The sequence below is a fragment of the Brassica rapa genome, chromosome A06 (genome assembly GCF_000309985.2).
Source record: "Brassica rapa cultivar Chiifu-401-42 chromosome A06, CAAS_Brap_v3.01, whole genome shotgun sequence".
NCBI lineage: Eukaryota > Viridiplantae > Streptophyta > Magnoliopsida > Brassicales > Brassicaceae > Brassica > Brassica rapa.
Genome location: NC_024800.2, coordinates 4,974,951 through 4,989,353, shown reverse-complemented (window position 1 = coordinate 4,989,353; position 14,403 = coordinate 4,974,951). Strand labels below are relative to the sequence as shown.

The following is a 14,403-nucleotide window of genomic DNA, read 5'->3' as shown; positions in this document are numbered from 1 at the left end:
ATGTAAAACATACAACATAAAAATGGAAATACTACATTAAACATATTTGTCTAAGTTCTTCTATTAAACATTGCCGTTTTACATTAAAAATGGAAAAATACATAAATATTTAAACATCTATCTTAAAATATAAAATATAGACATTAACTAAATATAAAGTATAAGAAAGAGAAATACTCAATCTATATAAAAATAAATAATAAGTAAATATTATAAATATACGAATTATATATACAATAATAAGTAAATGCACAATTTTAAAAAAATGGAAAGAGTACATTAAATATTAAACATCTATCTTAAATGTAAAATATAGATATTAAGTAAATAGAAAGTATAAGAAAAAGAAATACACAACTTAAAAACAATGGAAAAAGTATATTAAGATTTAAACTTCTCATAAAAATGGAAAAACTACATTAAACATATGTAAGATTACCATTTTTCACTAAAAAAAAAAGACGGCTTATCTCCATAATGTAACATTACTATTTTGTAAAAAACAAATTATATATAATTTCGAAAATAATAAATAATATGTAAACCTACAACATAAAAATGGAAATACTACATTAAACATATGTAAAATTACCATTTTACATCTAAAAATAACAATAATATGTAAACATACAATATAAAAAAATGGAAAAACTACATTAAATATATGTAAGATTACCATTGTTCACTAAAAAATGGTTTATCTTCATAATGTAACATTACCATTTTATAAAAAAAAAAGACAAAAAACATAAATATAACTATTTGACTATTTGTCCAAGTTCTTCTATTAAACATTGCCATTTTACATTAAAAATAGAAAAATACGTAAAGATTTAAACATCTATCTTAAAATATAAAATATAGACATTAACTAAATATAAAGTATAAGAAAGAGAAATACTCAATATAAAAAAAAATAAATAATAAGTAAATATTATAAATATATAAATATACGAATTATATATACAATAATAAGTAAATGCACAATTTTTAAAAAATGGAAAGAGTACATTAAATATTAAACATCTATCTTAAAATGTAAAATATAGATATTAAGTAAATAGAAAATATAAGAAAAAAAAATACACAACTTAAAAACAATGCAAAAAGTATATTAAGATTTAAACATCTATATTAAAATGTAAAATATAGATATTATGCAAATAGAAAGTATAAAAAAGGGAAATACACAATTTAAAAAAATGGAAAAAGTACATTAGTATTTAAACATGTATCTTAAAATGTAAATCAATATTAAAATATAAAATTATTAGTAAATAGAAAGTATAAGAAATAGAAATACACAATATATAGAAAAATAAATAATAAGTAAATATATAATATAATCTCGAAAAATGACACGTGGCATAAAATATAGTTTTACATTTAATATTATTATTTTTGAAAATTATAAAAAAATATGTAAACATACAGCATAAAAAAATAGAAAAACTACATTAAACATATGTAAGATTACTATTTTTAACTTAAAAAAAAAGACAGCTTATCTCCATAATGTAACATTACCGTTTTATAAAAAAACAAAAACATTATATATAATTTCGAAAATAATAAATATATGTAAAACATACAACATAAAAATGGAAATACTACATTAAACATATGTAAGATTACAATTTTACATTTTTATTTTAAGAAAATAATATGTAAACATACAACATAAAAATGGAAAAACTACATTAAACATATGTAAGATTACTATTTTTCACTAAAAAAACGGCTTATCTCCATAATGTAACATTACTATTTTGTAAAAAAAAAATTATATATAATTTCGAAAATAATAAATAATATGTAAACGTACAACATAAAAAATGGAAATATTACATTAAACATATGCAAAATTACCATTTTACATTTAAAAAAACAATAATATGTAAACATACAACATAAAAAATGGAAAAACATAAACATATGTAAGATTACCATTGTTCACTAAAAAACGGGTTATTTATAAAAAAATTTTAAAAAAAATAAATATAACTATTTGACTATTTTTCCAAGTTCTTCTATTAAACATTGCCGTTTTACATTAAAAATGGAAAAATACGTAAAAATTTAAACATTTATCTTAAAATATAAAATGTAGACATTAACTAAATATAAAGTATAAGAAAGAGAAATACTCAATATATAGAAAAATAAATAATAAGTAAATATTATAAATATATATATATACGAATTATATATACAATAATAAGTAAATGCACAATTTTTAAAAAATGGAAATAATACATTAAATATTAAACATCTATCTTAAAATGAAAAATATAGATATTAAGTAAATAGAAAGTATAAGAAAAGGAAATACACAATTTAAAAAAATGGAAAAAGTACATTAGTATTTAAACATCTATCTTAAAATGTAAATCAATCTTAAAATATAAAATTATTAGTAAATAGAAAGTATAAGAAATAGAAATACACAATATAAAGAAAAGTAAATAATAAGTAAATATATAATATAAGTAAATACCAAATTTTAAAAATGGGAAATTACATTAAGATTTAAAAATATATTTAAAATTTTAAAATATAGATATTATGTAAATAGAAAGTATAACAAATGGAAATATACAATTTTAAAAAAATGGAAAACGTACATTAAGATTTAAACATCTATCTTAAAATGTAAAATATAGATATTAAGTAAATGAAAAGTACAAGAAATGGAAATACATATACACGAAAATAAATAATAAGTAAATAATGTAAATATATAATATATGAATTATATATGTAATAATAAGTAAATACACAATTTTTTTAAAAATGGAAAAATATCATCAAGCATTAAACATCTATCTTAAAATGTAAAATATATAATATAAGTAAATACACAATTTAAAAATAGAAAAAGTACATTAATATTTAAATATATATTTTAAAATATAAAATATTGATATTACGTAAATAAAAATATATGAAATGGAAATAAATATTTTAAAAAATGAAAAAAGTACATTAAGATTTAAGCATATATCTTAAAATGTACTTCTATCTTAAAATGGTAGTAAATCATATAAAAATGGAAATACCACATTAAACAAAAAAAAAATGTATAGTTTTTCATCAAGAAAGTCGCTATAAATCTCATTATTCTATCCACATCAACCTCACACAATTAAGGAAAATTTCAAAGCACTCGAGCAAAAAATGGTTAATAACTCTTTCATGATCAAACCATTTCAGTTAATAACCATTCAAGCGTTTATCCCTAAACACTTCTTTCCATGCCGAATCAGGTATTGGTTCATGTTGGTTTAGTATTGTTTTTGGTTTACTAACCGGTTTAGGATGGTCCTATTGTAAATATAATTTAAGTTGGTTTAGCATATATTATGTTTAAAATAACTTAAATTAAATAATAATAATATTATGCTTAAAATATAATTTTAGAGAGCTTTCAAATATAGTTTACAGAACATTATAGGTGATGAATTTAATTTATTAAATTCGTTTATTACTTAAAACTAAGTTTTTTTAAAAACATATTGAGTTATAAATATCAATGATGGATTGGTGAGTATAACATTAAGACAAAAATATAAATATCTGATTTTCAAGATAAGAAATTCAACTTTTATTCAGATACTCAATATATAATATTTTAAATTATTTTTTTTAAAAATATACATAATTTATATATAATTTATATATATAGATTAATCTTCCAAACTTAAACTATTATATTATATATGAATAATTGTTTTAAATAAAAATAATTTCTGATTTAAAATAAAAATAAAAACAACAAATTGTTATTTTCAAATAATGAATGTAATTTACATTATACTATCATTTAACAAGTATTAGATACGTTTTGATATATCATTATTTTCTATTTCCAGAACACAATAAATTGTTAAACATCAATATCATCTACGTTAAGTATACGAACAACACAAATTCAAACATCACAAAAAATATTTACATAACCATTATAATACAATAATTTAATCAAAAAATATAATTAAAAAATTAAAAAGAATAGTTATATACTTAATATTTGAAAATAAAAGATATTTTTGCTAAAATTGTACTTAACTGGCCAAGGAGATCGACCATCTTTTTACGGATCGATCGAATGTTGAGCATGTGGTTGATCCGAAAATACACTGCAGTTTAATAAAATCTCTAAAACATTTATTCCAACACTCAAAAGATAGTTTTGCTAAATATGATAATTAGATAGCCAATAAAATTATAAAAAAATATTTAAATAGTAAAAAATATGTTAATTTAACGTGTTAAAATTTAAAAATAAATTTTAATTATGACATGCATTTAACATTTATATAAATATATATCATAGCCTAAATATAAATAATTTAACAACTTAAATTAGAAAAAAATAAAAATCCCGGGCGTAGCCCGTGTTAATCCCTAGTTAGGTTAAATAGAAAGAAACGTCGCTTAATTAGGAGTTAGAAGAGACGGTCTTTTGAGACACGTGTTGACTAAATAGCGTTCATCTCTTTCTCTCTTCCCACTCTGTGTCTCTCTCCCTCTCGTCGACTATTCTCCAAAATCTCTCAGACAATACTCGATGGCGACGATTCCTCCCCAATTCTTCAGAGCAAGTCAAATATATTTCTTCTGTGTGTTAGATTATGGACGGAGGAGGTGGCGACGGTGGTGGTGCCGCGTACAACTCACACACGGTGGGGGAGGTTTTAGGGATTTTAAGGGTCGTAGGAATGGCATGATTAAGGCTCTAACCACTGGTAATATTTGGTCACTCGCTCTTCGTTTTGATTCTTCTTCTTCCTCCATTGTCGTTAAAAATCTCAACTTTTTTATTGTGTGTGTGTGTGTTTGGCTCTGTTTTGCTGAGTGTTGAATGATGCATTAGGGGTTTTGATAGTTTCTCTGAATTATGAGCAATAAAGGAGTAAAGTTTTGTTTTTTGTTTGTGGGATTGATTTCCTCCGATGAAAGTCTTTGCTTTTTCTGTTTGAGTTGTCTTCCTTGTGCTCTGCTTCTCTGAGTTCTCCTTGAAGGCGGAGTAAAGTTTAGATTTTTGAATATTGATTTTCAAAATAATGTCGTTCTGTGTGAAATCTAGTTTGGTAGTGTCACAAGTTCTTGATGAGCAGAAGCTGTGTCAGATACGAAGAAAGCTATTGAGTTGGATCCTGCATTGGCCAAAGCTTACTTAAGAAAAAGGTATGTCTTTGTTGTTTCATCTTGATGTATTGATTGAGGTTGGTGAAGGAGAAGATTGAGTTTGCTGTGAATCAGATGAATTGGCCACTAGAGGTTGTGGCTTTGTTTCCTCAGCTACTTGGATACAGCATGGAGAAGGGATTGTGCCTAGGTGTAACGTAATCAAAGCTCTCATCGCCAAAGGGTTGCTTGGAAGTGAACCCCTTTCGATTCCATGTGTCTTGACATATACCAATGAAGCCTTCTTAAAAAGGTATGTGATGAAGCACGATGATAAGCAGCTTGTGACTTAGTTATTAGCCATCTTCATGACAGATAGTAATAAAATAGATTAGAAAAGATATATGTTAGTGTTATCTTCAGGTTGGCATCGTACGGTTGTAATTATAACGCTTGGTTTATCGGTTTCATCAGAAAGAAACATTTGTTATGTTTTTCTTAATGTTATCTCTTAGTTCACTTTTACTACTTAAAAGTATTATAAAAAAAATAAGAACCCCTAAATGGGTCTTTGGGATAATCATGCTCTAAGATATGTATAGTTTCTAACTTTCTATCGCTAAAATCATTTTCTTGTTATCATATCGGCCCATAGATAGATATAATACATGGAAGACATAAGTTTTCGCAGCGGACACTTTAAAAACAATTATCGATGAACACGCAGATATATTTTCTCAGTGATATGTATATATAGTCAAGGTGTTTAGTAATAATGCTTATGTACGAGTGTGCGTAATACGACTATACGAAGAAGTTATCTTTACTTAGAAGGACCACCAAACTTTTATCTGACTCTTTTGCATTTACATATTTACATGGATAACGAAATATGTCTCATTTCCTAAATTGCCTTGAGACAAAATCTAATGGATGGATGATTAATGATTACGCCACATCGCTTCGTAAGAAACTTAGAATGATAAATGCCTACGTATATATTTGTAATAACAAAAATCATATTTAACTAATCCTTTTATTTTTCCTGGAGTAAAATAAAAGCCATAGATAGATATTACACAAAAATGTTTGAAGTCTAGTGATCTCTTTTTTTTCGTCTGTCTATATTCTGAAGTTCTTCACACTCTTTAAGTAGACAAAATAAGGTAGTAAATGACGATTTATATAGGTAAATGCGAGGTTATAGTTAAGGACTAGAATATGTAACTCACATCACCACATATTCTTGATTATATGATTTTTAAGTACTTGTTACATTTTTCTTCAATAATCAAGTATGTAGGCCAGACTATTATAGGAACCATTAGTTTCCATGTGCAACCCATGGGCTTAGTATACTGGGAGCCAAAGCTTTTTGCATGGGGCCGTCAAACAATTGGCAGCAATCCACAACATTTGGTCAATCGACCTAGGAAAAAAATATTAAGAATTTGGCTTCGCCCGGGTTCGAACCGGAGACCTTCAGTGTGTTAGACTGACGTGATAACCAACTACACCACGAAACCTGTTGTGTACTAATGTTGGTTGCTTCCTTTGTCATATGTCAATAGTCGTTGATAGACCAAAGGTACTTTCTGGTAGACGAAGGTTTTTCCAGTTCAACAGAAATATATGTATCTATTAACTTTGTGGACATAATACTTTTTATTCTCAACGTGAACTCTTGTTATTATAAGATCTGATTTTAGTGCCATAATCTTACACTAACAGCATCATGTAAAATTAGAAGAAAAGTACATGTTTAGCCAAAACCAGGAGGGAGTTCAGGATCTTCTTCATCACTGTTGTTGTCAGTGTAGTAATTAACTCTGTTGCTACTACTACTACATGCTGCTTCTCCTTTGTTTACTACCACAGCTCCTTGAATCACCTCTTGCTTCTGTTTACCCCCTGGACCAACACCGGTTTCACCTTTTGGAACGGTGTTGGGATGTTACGTTCCGCTTCTCTCGTGGATGGTCCCTCTTGAACGCCTCCTGTGTTTGATAACGTAGCGTAGACGGATTGCACAGTTTCTCTGATCTCGCTCTTCATCCCGTCTTCTGATCTTATTATTCCCCACAACCCATCTGAGAGCTGGCTCAACATCTTGCTCCTACAAGGAAAAAACATACGGACTTTTTAGTAAGTATGCTTCATAACATTTTACCAAAAAAAAAAAAGTATGCTTCATAACCAATCAGATAAAAGAAGAAATGTCACTGAACAGAAGGATCATTCTCTTTTTAACTTACCCGACTTGTTCGAATATAGCATCAGAGAGCTGCCTGGGTTTCATATTTTGAGCACCAGGTCGATTCAAAGCTGTAGACTCCTTTACAAGTGATATCATCTTGTTTCGTAATTCCTCCTGCAAAAAAAACAAGTCACCGGCGCTTTAGTAGTAAGAATATGCAGAGTCTAGAAGAATCCAAGTTGCCTCACAGTGTAACCTTTTAACTCTTATCTAAAATCACAACAAGTTGTTGGAGTGACAATGATGCCCCCATCCCATTGTGATGAGTTTGGTTGTAAAGAGACCCCATCAAATATAATGAACAGTAAGTGATATAAGGAACTTAATTAACCACAAAGTCACAATAAGTAAACACTGACAAAAAAATTAGCTTAAGATTCTCTAAATTGATTGAAACTTAAGACAAAACAAATCACATTCTTTTCTTAACACCGATCTCTTGTCTGTCAATCGATTCATGATTACGTGGTCCTAAAGCTACACGAATGTATTGAGCACAGCAGAGAGGGGTTACGTTATCTTTGAGGCGGCGTATTATATTGACGCGGAGACGGTCAAAATCGCCGTCGTCCTTAAGCTTCTGTACAACTTCTTCCTTGCTTACCCTCCTCCTCTCCATCTCCCCCACTCTACCTTCCTCCTTTTATTTCTATTTCTTTTGTTTTTTTTTTTTTTGACAGCAAAGAATTTACAGACTCATGTTGACTCTGTAAACCAAGTTGGTAACTCCGCATCCATGTGAACGACAAAGAACGATTGTTTCCTAGCATTGCGTGCTAAGCTATCCGCCCGAAGGTTCGCCGTCCGAGGAACATGAACGATGTCTGAGTTGAGGAAACTTCTTTTGAGAAGTTTGATATCTTCCAAATAGCTTTCGAATGCTGGCCATTCTTCTGGTTCTGAAACCATCTTCACCAATTGAGAACAATCCGTCGCAAACGTTACCTGTAACTGTCTTAAATTCTTCATACATTCCATTGCCCAAATCAAAGCCTCTACCTCCGAATGGAGGGGTGAAAGACATGCCCTTACATTCTTTGCCCCTAACAGACCATCAAACCCCTGTAAAGTACTATACCAACCTTGCCCTGAAAAAGAATCCTTATCTTTCCATAAACCATCTATGAAACACCATCGACCTTGTGTTGCTAGGGAGGAACTGGTCTGTACCGAAGGCTCCCTCGTAGGATCATTTCCCACCTGTGCTTCTGCCCAAAGTGATGATTCTAATTCAGCTAATTGAAGAGTATCCCTCGGATCAATATCCAGATTACTAAAAACTTTGTTATTTCGTGCTTTCCAAATATACCATAAAATCCATGCAAACTGATGGTCATCCATCTTTGGCTGAACTCTCCAAAAAAGATGATCCATATTAGCAAATAATGAGGTGATAGGAAAGATATTAGGAGACGACGGAATCTTGGATAATGCCCACACTTGGCGTGCCGGCGGACATTCAAAAAATACATGGTTAATTGATTCTTCCGGATCTCCGCATCGAGCACAACATATATCTCCTTGTATCCCTCTTGCCTTGAGATTTTTCATTACCGATATACATCCCGAGAGAAGTTGCCATAAAAAAAATCTTATTTTTGGGGGGCACCGAACTTTCCAACAGAAAGCTTTAAGTATATCCACTGTATGGCCATAAAAATCTGGTGGTTTTTCCTTATCAGGATAGACTCGTTCCACTTGATAACCTGATCGGACTGAATATTTTCCATTAGTAGTAAAATGCCATCCATTCCTATCCTCAAACTGGTTCCTACTTAAAGGAATACTTTCAATAATTTTTGCATCCGTAGGATCCACTAGAGTCCTGATTGCCTGTAAATTCCATGAGCGAGATTCCGAATTAATGAGGGAATCCACTGTGAGGTCCGGATAAAAGTTGGGAAAATTTTTGTTTGCTGGTCTCGGGCGAGTGGCTGGGATCCAAGGATCATTCCATACAGAGATAGACGAACCTGTTCCCACCCTTTTAATTAGTCCTTTACAAACCAGAGATCTAACAGAAATAATACTCCTCCAGCCATATGACGGAGAAGAAGAACGAATCGGTTCCAGGGGTGAAGCATTCCTGTAATACCGTCATTTGAAGACTCTTGAGAAAAGGGTATTTGGCTTCTCAATCAGTCTCCATAATTGCTTTCCAAGCATTGCCGTATTAAAATCCATAAGATCCTTGAAACCTAACCCACCATTTTCTTTGGTTTCACATAATTTATCCCATAATTTCCAATGCATACCTTTAGAACTTCCTCCTGGACTCCACCAAAACTGAGCAACTGCACTTGTTAATTTTTTAACAGTAGCCTTCGGTAATCGATAAACAGACATTACATGGTTGGGCAGGGCCGTAACTACCGATTTAATAATTACCTCTTTTCCTCCTTTAGTAAAACATCGAAAGGTCCATCCATTAACTCTATTATTCAACCGTTCCTGAACAAAACCAAATACTTGTACCTTAGATCCTCCTAGACTTTCTGGCAAGCCTAAATAGGATCCCATGCCTCCTATATTTTGAACTCCTAAAACATCTCTCAATTCTTGACGATTTGGTTCTTCAATCTTGTGCCCAAATTGAATTGAAGATTTCTGAAAATTTATTTGTTGCCCCGAGACAGCCTCATATTCCTTTAAAATCCTAAGAATGATTTGACATTCCTCCTTATTTGCCTTGCAAAAGAAAAGACTATCATCGGTAAATAGCAAATGAGAGATTGCTGGACACGCTCTTGCCACCTTTAAACCAGTAAGTTGTTTCTCTCTCTCCGCCCTCTTAATATTCGCGATTAATGCCTCAGTGCACATAATAAATAAATACGGAGAGAGAGGATCCCCCTGCCGTAAGCCTCGTTGAGGAAAAATAAGTCCTTGTGGTTGACCATTGATAAGAACCCTATATTGAACCGAATAAATACATTCCATCATCAAATTAGTCCAACGAGGATCAAATCCCATTTTGTGAAGAAGTGCCACGATAAATTTCCACTCAATCCTATCATATGCCTTGCTCATATCCGTTTTGATTGCCATAAATTTATTCTAACATGACTTATTTGTCCTCAGTCCATGAAACATTTCCTGCGCTATAAGAATATTATCCGATATTAACCTGCCCGCCATAAATGCCGATTGTGTCTCCGAAATTAGCCTTGGTAGGCAAATTTTCAATCTTTGACACAAAACCTTCGAGATAATCTTGTAACCAACATTACAAAGACTTATCGGCCTTAATTCCGTCATCCTTGTGGGTCTCTCTACTTTAGGAATCATACATATATTAGTAATGTTTAAACGTGGATCCATATTCCCTGTGAGAAGAAATTTATTCACCATCTCAACCACATCCCTCTTAATTATATGCCAGGAGTGTTGGAAGAAAAGAGCTGTCATCCCATCCGGTCCTGGCGCTTTCTACGGATGCATCATGAATAAAGCTTGTCGGACCTCTTCCTCCGTTGCCATTCTCAGTAATATTTGATTCATTTAGGGAGAAATAGATGGTGTTATCTCCTCCAAAAAACTATCAAATTCCGTTGGATCCGTGGTCGTGAACAGACTCTCAAAATAATCAACTGCCACCTTCTCAACTCCTTTCTCATCCGTTATCCAATTACCTGCTTCATCATGGAGACCCACTATTTTGTTACGAACCCTACGCTGCTTCGTCAAAGCATGATAAAATTTAGTATTCAGATCGCCAGATGAGTACCACATATTCCTGCTTTTCTGATGCCAATATTCCTCCTCATCCTTATAAGCCTCCTGCAGTTTCCTAGAAACCTCAATAATCTCTTCTTGTGACCTATTATTATCCATTTGAACTTCCTCCAGTGCCCTTTGTAGCTCCTGTATTTTATCCTTTCCATATGGTTGATTATTTTTACGCCATGAAGATATTTCATGACGACAATTTTTAATTTTTGTAGCAAGATCTCTTAATTGTCCTTCCTGACTCTCCGTCCAGCCTGCTGTAATCGACTCCATGAGACCCTCCTGACCAATCCATCTTTTGTCAAATCTAAATTGCCCCCTTTTTTTCCTTGTAACATTATCCTCCAAAAAAGCCACCACTGGACGATGATCAGACCCCACCATTTTTAGATACTCTGTATAAGAACATGGAAAGAGCGTGTGTCATTCCTCATTTGCCAAAGCCCGATCCAAGCGACATCTGGCTGTCACTGCTCCTTTCCCTTTACCCCTTCTTCCTTGCCAAGACAGTGTATTTCCTCTAGCCGGAAATTCTAATAAACCACTATTTCTTATCATATTATTGAAGGGGATAAATGAAGTTGTACAACGTAGAGAGCTTCCATCCTTTTCATGATTCCCAGTAATGTCATTTAGATCTCCAATAATAAACCAAGGTTCCGAACGTGCCAATCCAAATCGAGTTAGTCTCTCCCATACTTGTTCTCTTAGCTTTTGCACCGGATCCCCATAAACAAAAGTAAGAAAAACTTGTTTTCCTTTGACCACCGCCTCAATATCTATCATTCTATTACTAGAATATAGAATCTTCACCTGATACTCATTATTATAAAAAAGAGCTAAACCACCACTTCTCCCATTTGGATCCACAGTAGTCAAACTATCATATCCAAAGTGTGGTTGAAACCACTGGACAAACTCAAAATCCTGTTTCGTTTCAGCTAAGAATAAAAAATCTGGTTTGTGTTTATGCCATGTCTCCCGAAGATAACTTATGGTCCAATGACTCCCAAGTCCTCTACAATTCTAGCTTAATATTTTCATATATATAAAACACCTTGTATTGCTCTCTCGAGCCGAAAATATGGGATTTAAAGATACCCAGCCCTTCTATGGTCCCAATGTAGCTATACCAAGCTTCCATCCCCATCGATTCCCGAACAAACCATTTGGACCTCTTATTCCCATACTTGCATTTCACACTACAACCGTGTAGTCGTCCAACGAATATACTAGAGAAATTAATATTCAAATTCAGAACTGAGACATCCAAAATTGTTCCTGCTAATTTATATATTGGACAAGGTCGCATCAACATTTTACATTTATTTATTTCCCGTAAGGAGATCAAAAAACCTTTTAACCTCACATTCCAAATATCCCTAATAAGTATAAAATTTGAACCTACCCCTCCACTTCCAAATTTCCAAATATTCCTCCTAGGCCAAATAGTATCTACCAAATAAAAAATAACTTGCAGAACACACGCATAATCAAATACAATCTGTTTGATCACTAAATGTGCTTGACAGTTAATCTCAATTATCATATGATTTAATAATCCCCAAATGACACCACACCAACGAAGCCGTGAAAGGTTTTCTGCATTCCTAATTACACCTCGAAGCCACAGGCTCCTTATGCTTTTTAGCTCCCCCCAGAAGTGCATCATATTTCCTAGACCCTGCCTATTAAATAATATAAACAAACATAATAACCAGCTCAAGACCAACCCATGGATCCACCATCCTCCGTTAATCCACCAACCTCTGTTCCCATAGGATACTCCCCATTCAAGTCGAACAAGTTCCATGTCATCGAGAGACCTCGAGACAGAAAGAGAGTAATCAACAATAGAACACCCAAAACTTCCACATTTCCAAATCGTCCTCCACACAACCTCATCGCAATATATAAACAAAACATATTTATGAGTAGAACACCATGAACACAAAAGACCAATCTTATTCCACTTCTTAATAAAAAACAAAAGGAGCATGACAATGATTACTACCTCCAGACCCATGAAACCAAATAAAACTTCAAATAAAAGAAAATTTGTTGAAATAATAAAAGCACCACCCCCATAAACCAAATCCTTTATTCGTACTCTCATTATAAATGAGGTTTGATCCATAAACTTAGAATTTTAAGTTAACCGGCTTCGGGATTGAAGGTCCCTTGTTCTCCGGTGGTTTGGTATTGTCTCCATGACGAGTCCCAACCTTAGCTACACCTTTCTTCCTTGGTGAGAGAAGCGCCGACGCCATTCTCATTTTAGAACTACCCGCAATGCTGCTGTTGGCCTTGAATAACCTCTTACGGTGACTCTGTCTCGTCGCCAATTCCCCTGTCCCCAACTCCTTAGTGATGTACGCATCACCAGCCACCGGTTGTTCCTCATCCTGAATGAGAACATTCTCTGCCTGAGCCTCAGAAGCTTGCTCAAGCTCCTCTTCAGAAAGAGTTTGAAACTCTTCCTCTGTCTCCAAGTCGATGCCACTCTCCAACATAGCTACGTTAATAGCATCCAGTTCCATCTCAATATCTTCAAACGTATCATCTTGTTGCTCCCTCATTCCTTGCACTGTAAGTAGACCCCTCTCCTCCTCCCTAGCCTCCGCTACCACCTCCGACCCTTCCGCCTGCGTCTTAGATAGTTCCATTTGAAACTCTACAGACGGTAGAGCTGCAGTAGCATCCCCATTTCGCGTAATCTCGCCCTCTTCACTTGTTACCTGAGGTACAGTTTGCTGCCCCTGGTCCTCTCTTGGTTGCGTTGGATATGTCCTAGACGTCATCACTTGAGCTCCAGAGCCCACCACTGAAACATCTTCTCTATATGTAGTTTTGACCCTTGAACCCTCCCCGTTACCTCTGTGGTTTCCATAATGATGAGAAGGTCCCCTGTTGCCTCGCTCTGGAACCTTAACCCACTTAGAGTCTGGTGCCTCCATCATTTTACCCTTACCCTTCCCATGAAACTCCCTATGGTCTCTGTCTCTGTTCTGTTGGCCCTTGTTACCATTAATGACCACGCCCTTGTAGCTACGAGCTCGCTCCTCATGTTTTGCACCATCAGTCCATCCCCCATTCCCTTCTCTGTTCTCCCTCCTTCTTTCTGAGCCCGCCTTTGTGTTCTTCTCATCAAGAGGACATAGCTCCTCCTTGTGACATAGACTCCCACAGAGTTCGCAAAAACCGAAGAGCTTCTCGTAGCGCAGAGATACTGCCACTTCCTCCTCCTCGTCAAATTCTCCACCTTTGAAATCTATAGTCGTTTCAAA

At 33.2% G+C, this 14,403-nt stretch overlaps 1 protein-coding gene, 1 long non-coding RNA gene and 1 other non-coding gene across 3 annotated transcripts; 1 reads left to right on the top strand and 2 right to left on the bottom strand.

Annotated features, from left to right (window-relative positions):
- Nucleotides 1–4,386: 4,386 nt before the first annotated feature.
- Nucleotides 4,387–5,624, top strand: LOC103871995. Its single transcript, XR_633609.3, has 2 exons — nucleotides 4,387–5,190; nucleotides 5,266–5,624. It is a non-coding gene; the product is annotated as an uncharacterized LOC103871995 (long non-coding RNA).
- On the bottom strand, nucleotides 4,993–13,253 carry LOC103871994. Its single transcript, XM_009150335.3, is given in 4 exon segments — nucleotides 4,993–7,056; nucleotides 7,059–7,246; nucleotides 7,386–7,501; nucleotides 7,902–13,253. Coding segments are annotated over 4 exon segments (573 nt in total). The 5' UTR covers nucleotides 8,007–13,253; the 3' UTR covers nucleotides 4,993–6,892.
- On the bottom strand, nucleotides 6,583–6,656 carry TRNAV-AAC. Its single transcript has one exon. It is a non-coding gene; the product is annotated as a tRNA-Val (tRNA).
- Nucleotides 13,254–14,403: the final 1,150 nt, after the last annotated feature.